The sequence below is a fragment of the Triticum aestivum genome, chromosome 2D (genome assembly GCF_018294505.1).
Source record: "Triticum aestivum cultivar Chinese Spring chromosome 2D, IWGSC CS RefSeq v2.1, whole genome shotgun sequence".
NCBI lineage: Eukaryota > Viridiplantae > Streptophyta > Magnoliopsida > Poales > Poaceae > Triticum > Triticum aestivum.
In genome coordinates, this window is record NC_057799.1 from 614453117 (window position 1) to 614473356 (window position 20240).

The window sequence follows — 20240 nt, forward strand, 5'->3', positions numbered from 1 at the left end:
TGCCGCCTTATGCCTAGATGCCGACCTTGTAACCCTAGATACCCTACCTGGCGTGTATATAAGCCATAGGGTTTAGCCCGTAGAGGGTACATTAACACAATATCATTCCCCTAGCCCTAGCGTTAGGCCACGTCTTACGATCTCGAGGTAGATCAACTATGCACTCGATACATCCATATCAATATAAATAAGAGCAGGACATAGGGTTTTACCTCCATCAAGAGGGCCTAAACCTGGGTAAAACACCGTCTCTCTGTTCTTGTTACCATTTGTCTGAGATCCACAGCTCAGGACCCCCTACCCCGAGGTCTGCCGGTTTTCACACCGACACCTACTCTCTTCAAGGATGTACTTAAGTTTGTCCTTTCTTGTGATGAATGTGAAAGAATTGGCAATATTGGTAAACGTCAGGAAATGCCTATGAATTATTCACTTGTTAGTGAAACATCTGATGTTTGGGGCTTTGATTATATGGGACATTTTCCATCCTCTAATGGATATACTCACATTCTAGTTGTTGTTGATTGCGTTACTAAGCGGGTAGAAGCTATTCCAACTAGTAGTGTTGATCATAACACTTCTATTAAAATGCTTAAAGAAGTTATCTTTCCAAGGTTTGGAGTGCTAGATATTTAATGACTGGTGGTGGTTCACATTTATTCATGGTGCATTCCGCAAACTACTAGCTAAATATGATGTTAACCATAGAATTGCATCACCCTATGACCCTCAGTCTAGTAGACAAAATAGAGAAATAAAGTTAATTTTGCAAAAAGACAGTCACCCGGTCTCATAAAAATTGGTCAAAGAAACTTGATGGTGCATTGTGGGCATATAGGACTGCTTATAAGAATCCTATGGGTAGGTCTTCATATAAAATGGTATCTGAAAAAGCATGCCACTTACCTCTTGAATTAGAACATAAAGCTTATTGAGCAATTAAAGAACTCAATTATGATTTTAAACTTGCCGGTGAAAAGAGGTTGCTTGATATTAGTTCTCTAGATGAGTGGAGAACGCAATTTTATGAAAATGCCAAGTTATTTAAGAAAAAAATAAAAGATGGCATGATAAGAGAATCAAAAACGAGAACTTAATGTCGGTGATCAAGTTCTATTATACAACTCTCATTTCAAATTCTTTACAGGAAAATTATCTCCAAATGGGAAGGACTATACATTATCGATGAAGTTTGTCATTTTGGAGCTATCAAGATCAACAACGCCTCCTGCTGGAGGTGGCGGTGGGGCATCGGGAACCTGGGTGGAGGCTTTGTGGGCCCATCTGGGCTTGGCCGGGCCCAGGTGGCCTGGTGTGCCTCCTGCTGCTGCGTCCGGCCGGCTATCGCGATGGCGCTGGAGGCACTGGCCTCTCGCGCAACGGCGTTGGAGGTTGTTCCCTCCCGCACGGCCTCGGTGCTACCGCCCCCGGTGCCTTGCGCTTCCATTTTCCTTCCTCTAGGCCTCGCGATGGTGACCACAGTGAAATGATGTGGGTGGCGTTAAGACCGTGGTGGCGCATGCTGGTGGGTGGCGTCAAGACCGTGGTGGCGCATGCTGGTGGGTGGCGAGCTGGGTGGAAGGCTCCGGAGCGATTGGGTAGTGGTGCTCTGGGGGTGGGTGAAATCCCTGTCGGCTCATCTGACTCCGACGAGGTGACGCCTGCGGGTGCCGCCATCCTTCCCTGGAGGGCGTCGGGTGATCCCATTCACCCCCTTCCTCTGCGTGCCGGGGGGAACCCTAGGACATGTCCGGGCATCAGCGTCATCATCGTTGCGTTCCTTCCTGAAGGTGTTGCTTGGTACGCGGCGTTCCAGAGTGCTGGGTACGTGGTGGGACGACTTCGGAGGGCGCAGTGGTGGCGGGTCATCCACATGTCGTCGAGCTGCCGTCGTTGGCATTTGTTTCCCTTTTATTCTTCTTATTTTACCTTTGGGTTTGATGTGTTGGTCGCCCTAGTAGTGGTTTCGTGTGCTTGCTATATTAATATAGCGGGGCCCAAGCCTGTTTCGAGAGCTTGCCTTTTTTTTCCACTATCGTCGAGCCAGAGAAAACGGAGCTACTGGCCTGCGGCCACGCCATCCATTTGGCGAAGGAGATGAACGTCGAGAAGCTCTTCCTGGAGAACGACTCCCAGACTGCGGCGAACATGATCATGGCGGAGACAAGAGATCTTTCGGCTCGTGGGCATGTGGTACATGAAATAAAGACTCTGCTCCAAGTTTTTGGAGAGGTTCAAGTCGGTTGGGTGCGCCGTTCCACTAATGGTGTTGGGTATATTCCAGCTAGGGAAGGTTGCATGAATAAGTTGTGTAAGACATGGTTTCGAATGCCACCCCACAGTGTTAGGTGGGTGGTGAACTCAAAGTTGTTCCGTGATCTAATAAAATGCAACAAGTTCCCACTAAAAAACCACCCTGGGGAGAGATTTATCCAGTTTTACACACGCCCTAAATATCCGGTTTGGGAGTGGATGGGATTTGATTCGAATTGCCACATTTCGGGGTGGGGGTTATACTTTTCTCAAAAAGGTTCATGCATTTTAAAAAATCAAAAAATCATGAATTTAAAAAGTCCCAGATTTAGAAAATGGTCAAAAACCATTAAAGAAAAATCATGAATTTTATAAATGCTTGCGAATTTGAAATTAGCCCATTAATTTATAAAAATTATGAGTTAGAAATTAATTCATGGACTTAAAGAATATTAACTAATTTGAATAAAAAACAAGAATTTTAGAAATATTCACAAATTTGAAAATAATCATAATTTAGAAATAAATCACAAATTTTAAAAATGATCACGAGTTTTAAAATTTCAAAATTTAGAAAAAATGTTCATGGATTCTTACAAATCATAACGACTTTAAAACAAGTTCTCAAATTTTAAATGGTTCGCTAATTAAAAATTAGAAATTAAAAGAAAAAAGGAAAATGAAAAACATAAAGAAAATACCGAAGAAAACCTGGCTCAAAACTCCCGAGGAACGGAACGCCCCTAAAACCAGTGAGGGGAAAGAACTAAATTTTATTTTATTTTTGAGAAAAGTGAGGGGAATGAACTAATGGGACAGGTACCGTTAATCGGCCAGGTATAAGGTACTGTAGATGCTACCGGAGTCACCTTTTGAAAACCTTCTGGAAGGTTACAATCTGGTTTTTATTTTGTGGGTTTTCTTTTATTATTGTTATTTTCAAACATTCTGAAATTTGAAGATTTGTTTCGAATTTAAAAAATCTTCAGAAATTTTCATAAATGGTTTGGACTTTTGCAAATGTTCATAAATTTCAAAAATTGTTCCAAAATAAGAGATAGTTCAGAAACTTCAAAAACTAAAGTTGGAAATCTCAAATTATGTTCGTAAAATTCGAAAATGTTCGAAAAAGAACTCTTGGAAAATAAAATAAATCGTGCTTTTGAGAAACCGATCTGAAAAACCCGCTACATTACCATATCGCTATAGTGGCACATCAGTACAGGATCAACATATAAATTAATACATACTCATCCTGTATGTGTATACTGACTACTACACTATACTGCATGCAACTGGATACATGCATTTGTGTTTATACGAACGCTCGGTCTCGTGCACACGCACACGTACGCCGGCCGGTTCATGTGACGCGACGTAACTACGACAGGGCTCTGAAGGCATGCACGCACTGTGCCAGTGTGAGTCGATCGGCCATCGCACGTAGTACGTACGTCTACAAGAATCACCACTCCTGGATAGATCAGATGATTCGCTAGTAGTGCCTATCTCTCGAGGTCGCTACAGTGCATTATTAATGTACCGGCCTAGTCCGGGGTGCCCCGGGTCAATTTTTTTGATTTTCTCTATGATTTCCTCTGGATCGACAATCCAAGACCTCAGAACAATCTAGCTCATTTTCGTGATTTTCCCTATGATTTCCTCTGCATCGACAATCCAAGACCTCAAAACAATCTAGCTCGTGATATCAATTGTTCAAACAGATTGCTCTACTAAACGCTCTTATATTTCTTTATTGCGGAGTACCAAGCAATCACATCTGATCTATCGAAGACCAAGCAATTACATAGACCAAGCAGATAGATCGATATGCACCTTGAATTATTCTAACACAATACATGGACATAGACATAGCTTTGGAAAAAGACCCATCTCTCCAAAAGCTAATGATCAAAATGTACTACTAGTAGATAATACTGGTCAGACATAAATATCCCGAGAACAACACCACAACATAAACGATTTGATCAACACTTGAAGTTTGTGTCTTGTTGATTCATCTTGGCATCAAATCAGTAGCATTCTAACAAAACTGGGACAGGTAGAACTGAAAAAAGAGCCAAATCTTCATGATGTGCCTTGCTCCTGTATAAGAATTGAAAAAGGAGCCTCATTTTGCACGTATGAATATATACAATGGTTGAAAGGGCTTTCAAAGAAATAAACTACTTGCGTGTTCTTCAATCTTTTTCAGAATCAGCAAAGAATGAAAGAAGGTAAAGAAACAACAAAAACAATGTTCCTATTTCACAACCTATACTGCAGTAAAAAGAGACATGCGCAGCAACGCATGTCCACTACTGGCAAAAATTTAGGCCATCTTAAAATGGGCACGACCAACACACAAGAAAGTGCAGATGCAGTGCTGCTGGCTTGTGGTTTTGCTGAGAAGGTGCAGGACACTTGTAGTTCATTTAAAAAACGACTGGATTAGTGCTTGCAAAACAAACATTTACATGTTCAATATCAGTGTTTGATTCACCCATCTAAATTATTCATGCCCTACATAGAAAATGTCCTTCAGAATAACATGAACTGCTGCTCCTGCTCTAACTGGCAAAACTTACGAGAAGGGCTGCATAGTTACATAAATACAGAGACATCACAAGAACCAAAGAATTTCAGCAAGCATGACAAATAATTTCTGTGTGCAGACATGACAAATAATTTCTGCAAATCTAACCCAAACAAATAATTTCTGCATGCCACTAGACAGCTCAATCACAACGACGAACCATCCGTACATTGGGTCGAGTTAAATACTCAAATCATCCTACCAACTCAAACAACAGAAATTGCAAGCATCCATGATTTTGGTTTGAGTTGACGAAATTGAAGAACCTAAATCTCTTTGCAAAACAATCTGGTGAATTCCATTCTGCACAACGTCACAAGAGGAGGCAAACAACCATGTTGAAAGGCTAATTAACCAGAGGGACATCGCTGGTGAACTAATCCAAGAACCCAAGATACTTTGGTGAACTATTACCTTGGAGAGAAGCCCCACATCAACCAGAAGAAGAGGGTTGTCGGGGCAAGCATCCAAACGAGCTGGCCATGACCTGGCGCCCGCGGTGGAGGGGCCGACGCTCGGAGGTGGCTTAAGTCCCCGGAGAGTGGAGATTGGGGAAGGAAGTGGGCCGCAGTGTAAACCTTACGTCCGTCTCTGATCACCATGTGGCCCACGGTGGGGACAACAATGACAGCGGTCGAGCTCCCCCATCGCTTAACTTCTTTCGCCCTCTTGTTTCTCTTCTTCAAATTTTAATGGGGGCCTCCTAAGGTGCGTAATATTTCTGGGAGAGTTAGTTAAAAAAAATCAGTGCAAACACAGCAAAAACTGGTGGAAAACGGCCAACCAAATGCTTTTACAAAGATCAGACCTTTTTTCCAGGTCTGTATTTTACCAGGGTATTCAGCCCAATCTTGTGAACCAAGCAGTGCTTTATGCATCAGTTTATTCATCTAGTGGAAGCAGCTAAGAAAATATGTGATTACCAATAGTAAGCGGCAAGAAGTAAATGGAATGACATAACATATCTAAGGAACTGAGCATAAGTTACAGCCATGTTACTTTCACTGCTGCTGCTGGAACCTCTAAATAGTAATGAAATGGGAAAGAACAGACAGTTCCAAAGGGAAAGAACAGACAGTTACATTCCTCCAGGAAGTGCTGCTACTCCCTTGGTTTATTTGCTTCCTTTCTAAGTTCACCTTAGAAGACACACACGATGTTATCCCTGACGAAGTTGTAGAATATGGACTTGTGTTTGACCATCTGCAGTGTTTTGTCGCTGGGCACCACCTCCACACCAGAAATCACAGCACCCATCTCAGTTGGGTGGCCCGTGTCTTCGTCCTCTCCAAACTCAAAGATTTTGGTAATGCAAAACCTCCCAGCTCCCAAGTACACAAAGCTGCAATCTAGCAACACCCAATCCTCAGGCAGATCGAGGTCTTGCCAACTGTACAGCAAAGACGGAGCCTTGTCCGGGTGAATAGATGACAGGTCAATTGCGCAGAAGTGATTGGGACTAGAATTGCAGATGCCAAACCAAAGGTTGCCGAGCTCCAGTACATGTTCGGCACGGTTAAAGAAGGGCAGCGTCCAGCGTCCAGCCTTAAACCACTTGCGGGTGACCGTGTTGAAGCAGTGGGTGCCGATGGCACTTCCTTTGGGAGATGAGGCAAGAAAAATTGGATCACCGTCAATGTGAAGCAGCGTATGGCACTTGACAAGGGAAACGTCAACATAGTCGATCGGTGATGGGAGCCGGTGCCAATTCCAGCCTTCCATCTTCTCGCAACTGGAAGGGTCGCTGTACTTGAGGACCTCGAAGTTGCAGGGATTGCGACTCACAGGGAACTTGTTCATAACGTACAAGGCATCAGCTTGCTCGGGGTCGAGGGCTTCGGGATTAGTGATGGAGAAGCAGATGGGGTTATCCCCCTTTGGGCTGTTGAGGCATGGAACTGGCTGGGAGGAGCCAGCGTCAATGTCATACAAGAAGGAGCGACCCGATGCATCCAGGCAGAGGATCTTGCTAGAACCACCGCTGCTTCGTTCGTAGAAGGGCAAGAAATCGAGCTTCGTGCCGTCTGAGCCGGATCTCTCGAATCTGAGCATGGCCGGAGGCATCCGCGACATGATCTCCATCCATGGCGGCACCACGGCTGATGATGGCAGCGCCATATTGAAATTCTCTTTTTGCTGTGATGTTGCTGGTGCTTGTGCTTCCGCCGTGGATCGGTAGAAGAGTTGCTCCTCCGCCTTGATGCGACTCACCGTATACAAACTGCTGCTTCTGCCATACTTTTGCATCACCACATTCACGAATTGCCGCACCTTCATTTTAATTCTCCCCGCTCCGACAAAAAAAGAGACCACCAGTTTTTTATCTTCTTCCTACGTTATAAAAGACAATTAGATGATGAATGATACCCAGGAGATCAGGCACTTCCATGAAAAGCAAAAGATGAACGGGGAAGAGCAATACCTGCGGCAGACAGAGTCGATTCCGCCGGCGGAGGCGGAGGCGGCGGCGGCGGCGGCTGCAAACAGGGATTGGGTGCGGAATCGAGGTTTTCTTGCTGTCTTACCCTTTCCTCCCCCACCACTTATACAGATCGACTGCTGGATAAACCATGGGCTGGCCGGGCCATCTCAGTCAGTGTGGCGTGCGTCTTGGTCCGGCCCATCTCAAGTTTCAGCCTTTTTTTACGGTTTTCTCGTTTACTTTTCTTTTCTACCTTTTCAGTTTCTGTTCCGTTTTTTTTCCTTTTTTACAGTTTTCTTGAATTTTAAATTTTACAATATATTTTTTATATTGATTTTTTACAGTTTTATTAAATTTTGTATTTTTTGCAATTTTTTGTTCTGTTTTCCGGCCCATCAAGCTCTGGTTGTCCCGGGCTTGTTTGGGCGTGCCGACGTCGTCGTGGTCGTCCATGTACCCTACCCGGAACCCTCTTCCCCTCTGGCAATTGCTCGTGGGACACGGCCAAGCACTGTCGCCCTTAGGACAGTGAGGCACTGTTGCCCAACCGTGTCCATGATAACCCACAAGTATAGGGGATTGCAACAATTTTCGAGGGTAGAGTATTCAATCCAAATTTATTGATTCGACACAGGAGGAGTCAAAGAATATTTGTAATATTAGCAGTTGAGTTATCAATTCAACCACACCTGAAAGGCTTAATATCCAGCAAAGTATTTAGTAGCAAAGTAGTATGATAGTAACGGTAACAGTAGCAAAAGTAACAATAGCAATTTTGTAGTGATTGTAACAGCAGCAACAGCAAAAGTAACTTAGCAGAGATCAATATGTGAAAAACTCGTAGGCATTGGATCAGTCATGGGTAATCATGTTAGATGGCATTCATCATGCAACAGTCATAGAACTAGCTCAAATTCATCAATATAATATAGGCATGTATTTCGTATATATTCACACATGCTTATGGAAAAGAACTTGCATGACATCTTTTGTCCTACCCTCCTGTGGCAGCGGGGTCCATACGGAAACTAACGGATATTAAGGCCTCCTTTTAATAGAGAAGCGGAACAAAGCATTAGCACTTAGTGAATACATGAACTCCTCAAACTATGGTAATCACCGAAAAGAATCTCAATTATTGTCACCTTGGGGTATGCGTATCATAAATCGTAATAGGTGCATATAACTTGCAAGATAGGATCAAGAACACATATATATTCATGAAAACATAATAGGTTCAGATCTGAAATCATGGCACTCGGGTCCTAGTGACAAGCATTAAGCATAGCAAAGTCATAGCAACATCAATCTCGGAACATAGTGGATACTAGGGATCAAGCCCTAACAAAACTAACTTGATTACATGATAAATCTCATCCAACCCATCACCATCTAGCAAGCCTACGATGGAATTACTCACTCTCGGCAGTGAGCATCATGAAATTGGTGATGGAGGAAGGTTGATGATGACAACGGCGTCGATTCCACCCTCCGGAGCCCCAAACGGACTCCAGATCAGCCCTCCTGATGAAAATCAGGAGGTGGCGGCAGCTCCGTATCGTAAAATGCGATGAATCCTTCTCTCTAATTTTTTTTCTTGGCAAAAAGGAATATATGAAGTCGGAGTTAGGGTTCCAGGGGCCCACAAGCCTGGGAGATGCGCCCTCGGGGATAGGCGCCCCCCTGAGCTTGTGGCTCCTGGGTGGTCGCCCCTCTGGTATCTTTTTCCATCAGTATTTTTTATACTTTCCAAAAATATTCTCCATAATTTTTCAGGTCAATCCGAGAATTTTGTTTTCTGCACAAAAATAACACCATGACAATTCTGCTGAAAACAGCGTCAGTCCGGGTTAGTTTCATTCAAATCATGCAAATTAGAATCCAAAACAAGAGCAAAAGTGTTTGGAAAAGTAGATATTGTTGGGAAACGTTGCATGGAAAAACAAAAACAAAATCTACGCGCATGTAAGATCTATCCATGGAGATAATTAGCAACGAGAGGCGGAGAGTGTGTCTACGTACCCTCGTAGACCGTAAGTGGAAGCGTTTCACAACACGGTTGATGTAACCGGACTTTCTTCGCGCTCCAACCGATCTAGTACCGAACGCACGACACCTCCGCGTTCTGCACACGTTCAGCTCGGTGACGTCCTCCGCCTTCTTGATCCAGCAAGACGACGAGGTAGTAGATGAGTTCCGGCAGCACAACGGCGTGGTGACGGTGGTGGTGATGTGATCTCTGCAGAGCTTCGCCTAAGCACTACGAAAAAATGACCGAGGGAGTAAACGGTGGACGGGGGCGTTGTGTCCTTGTGTGGCGCCCCCTCCCCACATATATATATATATATGTGTGTGTGTGTGTGTGTGTGTGTGTGTGTGTGTGTGTGTGTGTGTGTGTGTGTGTGTGTGTGTGTGTGTGGAAGGGGAGGGGAGGCAACTAGGCGCACCCTAGGGCTTGGCCGCCGGCCCCTAGGGCCCCTGCCTTGCCCTGCGCCCCCCCTTCCTTGTATCAACTAGGGGGGAGGGAAGGAAGGGGGAGTCCTACTCCACACTTTCCTTTCCCTCCCGTCTTTCCTTCTCCTCCTCATAGGGTCGGCCTCCATAGGGGTGCATCAGCCCCTTGTGGGTTGGTGTGTTCCCTCACTTGGCCCATAAGGCCTGCTACTTCTTGAGTTTGCGTTGGTTTTTCCCTTGAAGAGGATCAAACAACGTGCACCCAACGCGATAAAGGGGTTGTCAGTCCCTTCACAGTCACTTGCAAAAGTGATATCTGATAGAGATAGATGAAACTAAACAAAAGATAAAGTAAATGTTTTTGGGTTTTTTGGTTTATAGATCGAAAAGTAAAAGATTGCAAAATAGTAGATCGGAAACTTATATGATGGAAAATAGACCCGGGGCCATAGGGTTCACAAGAGGCTTCTCTCAAGATAGCAAATAATACGGTGGGTGAACAAATTACTGTCGAGCAATTGATAGAAAAGCGCAAAGTTATGACGATATCCAAGACAATGATTATGAAATATAGGCATTACGTCTGTGTCAAGTAGACCAAAACGATTATGCATCTACTACTATTACTCCACACATCGACCGACTCCTGCCTGCATCTAGAGTATTAAGTTCATGAAGAATAGAGTAACGCATTAAGTAAGATGACATGATGTAGAGGAATAAACTCAAGCAATATGATGTAAACCCCATCTTTTTATCCTCGATAGCAACAATACGTGCCTCGCTACCCCTACTTTGTCACTGGGTGAGGACACCGCAAGATTGAACCCAAAGCTAAGCACTTCTCCCATGGCAAGAAAAACCAATCTAGTTGGCCAAACCACACCAATAGTTCGAAGAGAACTACAAAGATATCAAATCATGCATAAAAGAATTCAGAGAAAACTCAAATAATATTGATAAATAAGCTGATCATAAATCCACAATTCATCATATCTCGACAAACACACCCCAAAAGAAGATTACATCGGATAGATCTCCAAGAACATCGAGGAGAACATGGTATTGAGAATCAAAGAGAGAGAAGAAGCCATCTAGCTACTAGCTATGGACCCGTAGGTCTGTGGTAAACTACTCACGCTTCATCGGAAGGGCAAATAGGTTTGATGTAGAAGCCCTTCGTGATCGAATCCCCCTCCGGCAGGATACCAGAAAAGGTCCCTAGATGGGATCTCACGGGAACAAAAGGTTGCGGCAGTGGAAAAGTGTTTTCGTGGATTCCTCTGGTGGTTTGGGAATATTTTTGAATATATATGAGGAAGATCTAGGTCAGGGGGTCACCGAGGAGCCCACAAGGCATGGGGGCGCGCCCTTCCCCCTTGTCGTCGCCTCGTGGCTCTTCTGACTTGCACTCCAAGTCTCCTGGGTGTCTCCAAGTCTCCTGGGTGTCTTCTGACTTGCACTCGCTTGCTCACGAAGACCTAGGGCGACGTGAGGAAGCCCATCATTGGAATATACAAGCCAAGTTCTATAATGGAAAATTCCCACTAGTATATGAAAGAGACAACATAGGAGACTCTCTATCATGAAGATCATGGTGCTACTTTGAAGCACAAGTGTGGAAAAAGGATAGTAACATTGCCCCTTCTCTCTTTTCTCTCATTTTTTTGTGTGGGCTCTTTGGCCTCTCTTCTTTTGTTTTTGTCCGGAGTCTCATCCTGACTTGTGGGGCAATCATAGTCTCCATCATGCTTTCCTCACATGGGACAATGCTCTAATAATGATGATCATCACACTTTTATTTACTTACAACTCAAGAATTACGACTCGATACTTAGAACAAAATATGACTCTATATTAATGTTTCCGGCGGTGTACTGGGATGTGCAATGACTCAAGAGTGACATGTATGAAAGAATTATGAAAGGTGGCTTTGCCACAAATACGATGTCAACTACATGATCATGCAAAGCAATATGACAATGATGGAGCGTGTCATAATAAACGGAACGGTGGAAAGTTGCATGGCTATATATCTTAGAATGGCTATGGAAATGCCATAATAGGTAGGTATGGTGGCTGTTTTGAGGAAGGTATATGGTGGGTGTTTGGTACCGGCAAAAGTTGCGCGGCACTAGAGAGGCTAGCAATGGTGGAAGGGTGAGAGTGCGTATAATCCATGGACTCAACATTAGTCATAAAGAACTCACATACTTATTGCAAAAATTTATTAGTTATCGAAATGAAGTACTACACGCATGCTCCTAGGGGGATAGAAAAGACCATCGCTCATCCCCGACCGCCACTCATAAGGAAGACAATGAATAAATAAATCATGCTCCGACTTCATCACATAACGGTTCATCATACGTTCATGCTACGAGAATCACAAACTTTAACACAAGTATTTCTACAATCCACAATTACTCACTAGCATGACGCTAATATTACCATCTCTATATCTCAAAACAATCATAAAGAATCAAACTTCTCATAGTATTCAATGCACTTTATATGAAAGTTTTTATTATATCCCCATTGGATGTCTATCATATTAGGACTACATTTATAACCAAAGCAAATTACCATGCTGTTTAGAGAGACTCAAATAATATAAGTGAAGCACAAGAGTTCAACAATTTCTATAAAATAAACCACTGTCGTGCTCTAAAAAGATATAAGTGAAGCACTAGAGCAAAGTTGCCTAGCTCAAAAGATATAAGTAAAGAACATAGAGTACTCTAATAAATCACGATTCATGCGTGTCCCTCTCAAAAGGTGTGTACAACAAGGATGATTGTGGAAACTAAAAATTAAAGAATCATATCATACACGACGCTCCAAGAAAAACACATATCATGTGGTGAATAAAAACATAGCATCAAGTAAAGTTACCGATAGATGAAGACGAAAGAGGGGATACCTTCCGGGGCATCCCCAAGCTTAGGCTCTTGGTTGTCCTTGAATATTACCTCGGGGTGCCTTGGGCATCCCCAAGCTTAGGCTCTTGCCACTCCTTATTCAATAGTCCATCAAATCCTTACCCAAAACTTGAAAACTTCACAACACAAAACTCAATAGAAAATCTCATAAGCTCCGTTAGTATAAGAAAATAAATCACCCCTTTTGTTACTACTGTGAACTCATTCATTATTTATATTGGTGTAATATCTAATGTATTCCAACTTTTCCATGGTTCATACCCCCCGATACTACCCATAGATTCATCAAAATAAGGAAACAACAGATAGAAAACAGAATCTGTCAAAAACAGAACAGTCTGTAGTAATCAGAGAACTTCGTGTACTTCTGTAACTCCAAAATTTCTGAAACAGTAGGACAGCCTGGGAAATTGGTATACCAATCTTGTGCAAAAAGAATCAGATTAAAAACACGCTTCTGTAAAAAATTAAAATTATTTTACTGGGTGCAAAAGTTTCTGTTTCTCAGCAAGATCAAAACGACTATCACCGTAAGCCATCCTAAAGGTCTTACTCGGCACAAACACAAATTAAAACACAAAAACACATGTAACCAGAGGCTAGATGAGTTATTTATTACAAAACAGAACCAAAAATCAAAGAATAAAAATAAAATTGGGTTGCCTCCCAACAAGCGCTATTGTTTAACGCCCTTAGCTAGGCATTGAGATTTCAATGATGCTCACATGAAAGACAAGAATTGAAGCACAAATATAGCATCATAAAACAAGTGACAAACACACTTAAGTCTAACATACTTCCTATGCACAGGTATTTTATAAGCAAACAAATTATTAATGCAAGCAAAAATTAGCATATCCAAGGAAGAAGAAAGAGACGATAACAATCTCAACATGAAGAGAGGTAATTTAGTAACATGAAAATTTCTACAACCATATTTTCCTCTCCAATAATAATTGCATGTAGGATCATAAGAAAATTCAACAAAATAGCTGTCACATAACATATTCTCAACACAATCCACATGCATGCGAAGTTGACATTCTTCCAAAATAGTGGGATTAACTAAAGTCATGAACTGTCCAAACCCACTTTTATCAAAAATTTCATAAGATTGAACATTCTCCAAATATGTGGGATCTAAAGTTGACACTCTTCCAAACCCACTTTCAATATTATTGCAAACACTATTATCAATCTCATATTCATCATGGGGCTTAAATAAATTTTCAAGATCATAAGAAGAATCACCCCAATCATGATCATTGCAACACATACTAGACATAGCACATCCCCAAGCTTAGGGTTTTGCATATCATTAACACAGTTGACATTAATGAATTTATAATAACATCATTACAATCATGCTTTCCATTCAAGGCACTATCGTGAATCACCTTATAGTTTTCTTCTTTCAACACTTCATCACAATTTTCAGATTCACGAATTTCAAGCAAAACCTCATAAAGATAATCTAGTGCACTCAACTCAGTAGCAATTGGTTCATAATTGGATATCTTAAAAATATTAGCAAGTGGATGAGGATCCATATCAATAGATCTTTAGCAAGCAAATAGAAGAAACATGGAACACATGCAAAGATAGCAAACAAGCAAAAAGGCAAACATAAGAAGGGCGAATAAAGAAGCCAAATCTTTTCAAAAATCATTTTAGAAGTGGGGGACAGGAAAACGAGAGGCAAATGGCGAATAATGTAATGAAAGAGATGAGAGTTTATGATGGGTACTTGGTATGTCTTGACTTGGCGTAGATCTCCCCGGCAACGGTGCCAGAAATTCTTCCTACTACTTCTTGAGCTTGCGTTGGTTTTTCCCTTGAAGAGGAAAGGGTGATGCAACAAAGTAGAGATAAGTATTTCCCTCAGTTTGAGGACCAAGGTATCAATCCAGTAGGAGCCAATGCACAAATCACCAATACCTGCACAAACAATCAAACAACTTGCACCCAACGCGATAAAGGGGTTGTCAATCCCTTCACGGTCACTTGCAAAAGTGAGATCTGATAGAGATAGATGAAACTAAACAAAAGATAAAGTAAATGTTTTTGGGTTTTTTGGTTTATAGATCGGAAAGTAAAAGATTGCAAAATAGTAGATCGGAAACTTATATGATGGAAAATAGACCCGGGGGCATAGGTTTCACTAGAGGCTTCTCTCAAGATAGCAAATAATACAGTGGGTGAACAAATTACTGTCGAGCAATTGATAGAAAAGCGCAAACTTATGATGATATCTAAGGCAATGATTATGAAATATAGGCATCGCGTCCATGTCAAGTAGACCGAAACGATTCTGGATCTACTACTATTACTCCACACATCGACCGACTCGTGCCTGCATCTAGAGTATTAAGTTCATGAAGAACAGAGTAATGCATTAAGTAAGATGACATGATGTAGAGGAATAAACTCAAGCAATATGATGTAAACCCCATCTTTTTATCCTCAATGGCAACAATACAAGATGTGCCTCGCTACCCCTACTTTGTCACTGGGTGAGGACACCGCAAGATTGAACCCAAAGCTAAGCACTTCTCCCATTGCAAGAAAAACCAATCTCGTTGGCCAAACCAAACCGATAGTTCGAAGAGAATTACAAAATATCAAATCATGCATAAAAGAATTCAGAGAAAATTCAAATAATATTCATAGATAAGCTGATCATAAATCCACAATTCATCGGATCTCGACAAACACACCGCAAAAGAAGATTACATTGGATAGATCTCCAAGAACATTGAGGAGAACATGGTATTTAGAATCAAAGAGAGAGAAGAAGTCATCTAGCTACTAGCTATGGACCCGTAGGTCTGTGGTAAACTACTCACACTTCATCGGAAGGGCAATAGGGTTGATGTAGGAGCCCTCCGTGATCGAATCCCCCTCCGGCAGGATGCCGGAAAAGGCCCCTAGATGGGATCTCATGGGAACAGAAGGTTGCGGCGGTTGAAAAGTGTTTTCCTGGATGCCTTTGGTGGTTTGGGAATAATTGTGAATATATAGGAGGAAGATCTAGGTCAGGGGGTCACCGAGGAGCCCACAAGGCAGGGGGCGCGCCCTCCCCCCTTGTCGTCGCCTCGTGGCTCTTCTGACTTGCACTCCAAGTCTCCTGGGTGTCTTATGGTCCAAGAAAAATCATCGTGAATGTTTTATTCCGTTTGGTATTCCTTTTTTGTGAAGCTCAAAAACAAGGAAAAAACAAAAACTCGCACTGGGCTATAGGTTAATAGGCCAGTCCCAAAAATAATATAAAATAGCATATTAATCCATATAAAACATCCTAAACAGATAATATAATAGCGTGGAACAATCAGAAATTATAGATACGTTGAAGACGTATCAAGGCCCATAGCATTTTCGGGGGTGCCCGAAAATCCCTCGGGTGACCCGATAAGTACCTCGTACCCACCGAAACACTTCCGGTGTCCGAATACCATCGTCCTATATATCAATCTCCACCTCTCGACCATTCTAAGACTTCTCGTCATGTTCGTGATCTCATCTGGGATTCCGAACAACATTCAGTCACCAAATCATATAACTCATATAACATTATATCGTTAAAGAACGTTAAGCGTGCGGACCCTACGGGTTCGAGAACTATGTAGACATGACCGAGACACCTCTCCGGTCAATAACCAATAGCAGAACCTGGATGCCCATATTGGCTCCTACATATTCTATGAAGATCTTTATCGGTCGAACCGTTATGACAACATACGTAATTCCCTTTGTCCATCGGTATGTTACTTGCCCGAGATTCGATCATCGGTATCTTCATACCTAGTTCAATCTCGTTATCGGCAAGTCTCTTTACTCGTTCCGTAATACATCATCTCGTAACTAACTCCTTAGTCATTTGCTTGCAAGCTTGTGATGTGTATTACCGAGAGGGCCCGGAGATACCTCTTCGACACTCGGAGTGACAAATCCTAATCTCGATCTATGCCAACTCAACAAACACCTTCAGAGATACCTGTAGAGCATCTTTATGATCACCCAGTTACGTTGTGACGTTTGATAGGACATAAGGTATTCCTCCGGTATCCGGGAGTTCCAAAATCTCATAGTCGGAGGAATATGTATTTGACATGAAGAAAGCAACAACAACAAACTAAACGATCATTATGGTAAGCTAACGGATGGGTCTTGTCCATCATATCATTCTCCTAATGATGTGATCCCGTTATCAAATAACAACACATGTCCATGGTTAGGAAACCTTAACCATCTTTGATCAACGAGCTAGTCTAGTAGAGGCTTACTAGGGACACGGTATTTGTTTATGTATTCACACATGTATTTAAGTTTCCGATCAATACAATTCTAGCATGAATAATAAACCTTATCATGAATAAGGAAATATAATATAAAATAACAACTTTACTTGCACTAGAGTCAATAATCTAGTTCACATCACCATGTGATTTAACACCCATAGTTCACATCGCCATGTGACCAACACCCAAAGAGTTTACTAGAGTCAATAATCTAGTTCACATCGCCATGTGATTAACACCCAAAGAGTATTAAGGGGTGATCATGTTTTGCTTGTGAGAGAAGTTTAGTCAACGGGTCAGTCACATTCAGATCCGTATGTATTTTTGCAAATTTCTATGTCTACGAAGCTCTGTATGGAGCTACTCTAGTTAATTGCTCCCACTTTCAATATTTATCCAGATTGAGACTCAGAGTCATCCGAATCGGTGTCAAAGCTTGCATCGACGTAACCCTTTACGACGAACTCTTTACTGCTTCCATAATCGAGAAATATCTCCTTAGTCCTCTTAGGTAACTAAGGATAATTTTGACCACTGTCCAGTGATCTACTCCTGGATCACTATTGTAACCCCTTGCCAAATTCATGGCAAGGTACACAACAGGTTTGGTACCCAGCATGGCATACTTTATAGAACCTATGGTTGAGGCATAGGGAATGACTTTCATTCTCTCTGTATCTTCTGCTGTGGTCGGGTTTTGAGTCTTACTCAACTTCACACCTTGCAACACATGCAAGAACCCTTTCTTTGACTGGTCCATTTTGAACTTCTTCAAAATCTTGTCAAGATATGTGCTTTGTGAAAGTCCTATTAAGCGTCTCTATTTATCCCTATAGATCTTGATGCCTATATATAAGTAGCTTCACCGAGGTCTTTCATTGAAAAATCTTATTCAAGTATCCTTTTTATGCTATTTGATGTCTACTATGCAACTTTATTCTTGTAGACTTGTGTTGGGCCTCCAAGCGCAGAGTTTTGTAGGACAGTAGCAATTTTCCCTCAAGTGGATGACCTAAGGTTTATCAATTCGTGGGAGGCATAGGATGAAGATGGTCTCTCTCAAACAACCCTGCAACCAAATAACAAAAAGTCTCTTGTGTCCCCAACACACCAAATACAATGGCAAATTGTATAGGTGCACTAGTTTGGCAAAGAGATGGTGATAAAAGTGTAATATGGATAGTAGATATTGGTTTTTGTATTAGGAACAATAAAAAACAGCAAGGTAACAAGTAACAAAAGTGAGCACAAATGGTATTGCAATGCTTGAAAACAAGGCCTAAGGTCCATACTTTCACTAGTGCAATCTCTCAACAATGCTAATATAATTGGATCATATAACCATCCCTCAAAGTGCAACGAAGAATCACTCCAAAGTTCCTATCTAGTGGAGAACATAAGACGAAATTGTTTGTAGGGTATGAAACCACCTCAAAGCTATTCTTTCCGTTCGATCTATTCAAGAGTTCGTACTACAATAACACAAAGCTATTTTTTCCGTTTGATCTATCCAAGAGTTCGTACTAAAATAACACCAAATAATTTCAGATCCATAATACTCAATCCAACGCAAAGAACTTCAAAGAGTGTGCCCCAACATTTCTACCAGAGAAACAAAGACAAGAACGTTCATCAACCCCTATGCATAGATTACCCCAATGTCACCTCGGGAATCCGCGAGTTGAGTGCCAAAACATATATCAAGTGAATCAATACGATACCCCATTGTCACCACGAGTATTCATTTGCAAGACATATATCAAGTGTTCTATAATCCATAAAAGTATTCAATCCGATAACAACGAAATCTCAAAGGGAAAACTCAATTCATCAGAAGATAGAGAGGGGAAAACACCATATGATCCGACTATATTAACAAAGCCCACGATACATCAAGATCGTGACATCTCAAGAACAAGAGAGAGAGAGAGAGAGAGAGAGGAGAGAGAGATTAAGCACATAGCTACTGGTACAAACCCTCAGCCCCGAGGGTGGACTACTCCCTCCTCATCGTGGTGGCCACCGGGATGATGAAGATGGCCACCGGTGATGATTTGCCCCTCCGGCGGAGTGCCGGAACAGGGTCTAGATTGGTTTTCAGTGGCTACAGAGGCTTGCGGTGGCGGAACTTCTCATCTAGGGCTACCCCGAAGGGTTTTGGAACATTTCGGAATTTATAGTGCCAAGAGGGGGTGCGGGAGGCCACTGAGGTGGGCACAACCCACTTGGGCGCGCCTGGGGGCCCAGGTGCGCCCTGGTGAGTTGTGCCCCCTCGGGGCACCCCCCAGGTGCTGCTCTGGCCCATCCTGGGTGTTCTAGTCCATAAAAAATCTCCAAAAAGTTTTGCGGTGTTTGGACTCCGTTTGATATTGATTTTCTGTGATGTAAAAAACAAGTAGAAAACAACAAGTGGCACTTGGCACTATGTCAATAGGTTAGTCCCAAAAAATGATATAAAAAGACTATAAAACAATTATAAAACATCCAAGAATGATAATATAACAACATGGAACAGTCAAAAATATAGATACGTTGGAGACGTATCACTATTCAGAAATTCTATATCATTTTCAATCAATAATATGTCATCCACATATAGTATCAGAAATGGTACAGAGCTCCCACTCACTTTCTTATAAATACAGGCTTCATCACAAGTCCGTATAAAACCATATGCTTTGATCACCTCATCAAAGCTTATATTCCAACTCCGAGATGCGTGCACTAGTCCATAGATGGATCGTTGGAGCTTGCACACTTTGTTAGCACCTTTAGGATTGACAAAAACTTTTGTTTGCATCATATACAACTCTTCTTTAGTATACATTAAGAAATGCAGTTTTTGACATCCATTTGCCAGATTTGATAATTATAAAATGCGGCAATTGCTAACATGATTCGGACGGACTTAAGCATCGCTACGGGTGGGAAAGTCTCATTGTAGTCAACCTCTTGAACTTGTCCAAAACACTTTTGTGACAAGTCGAGCTTTGTAGATAGTGATATTACCATCAGCGTCCGTCTTCCTCTTGAAAATCCATTTATTCTCAATGGATTGCCAATCATTGGGCAAATCCACCAAAGTCCACACTTTGTTCTCATACATGGATCCTATCTCAGATTTCATGGCCTCAAGCCATTTATTGGAATATGGGCTCATCATAGCTTCTTCATAGATCGTAGGTTCTCCATGGTCTAATAACATGACTTCCAGGACAGGATTACCGTACCACTCTGGTGCGGAACATGCTCTGTTCGACCTACGAAGTCCAGTA

General features: G+C 42.1%; 1 protein-coding gene across 1 annotated transcript; it reads right to left on the reverse strand.

Moving 5' to 3' along the window:
• Nucleotides 1-5612: 5612 nt before the first annotated feature.
• LOC123054972 (uncharacterized) lies at nucleotides 5613-7391 on the reverse strand. The gene is made up of 2 exons (XM_044478858.1): nucleotides 7272-7391; nucleotides 5613-7180 (listed from the first exon to the last, which is right to left on the reverse strand). Exon 2 carries the CDS (start codon nucleotides 7124-7126, stop codon nucleotides 5990-5992), a length of 1137 nt encoding a protein of 378 aa, XP_044334793.1. The 5' UTR covers nucleotides 7127-7180; nucleotides 7272-7391; the 3' UTR covers nucleotides 5613-5989.
• Between the last annotated feature and the right edge of the window lie 12849 nt (nucleotides 7392-20240).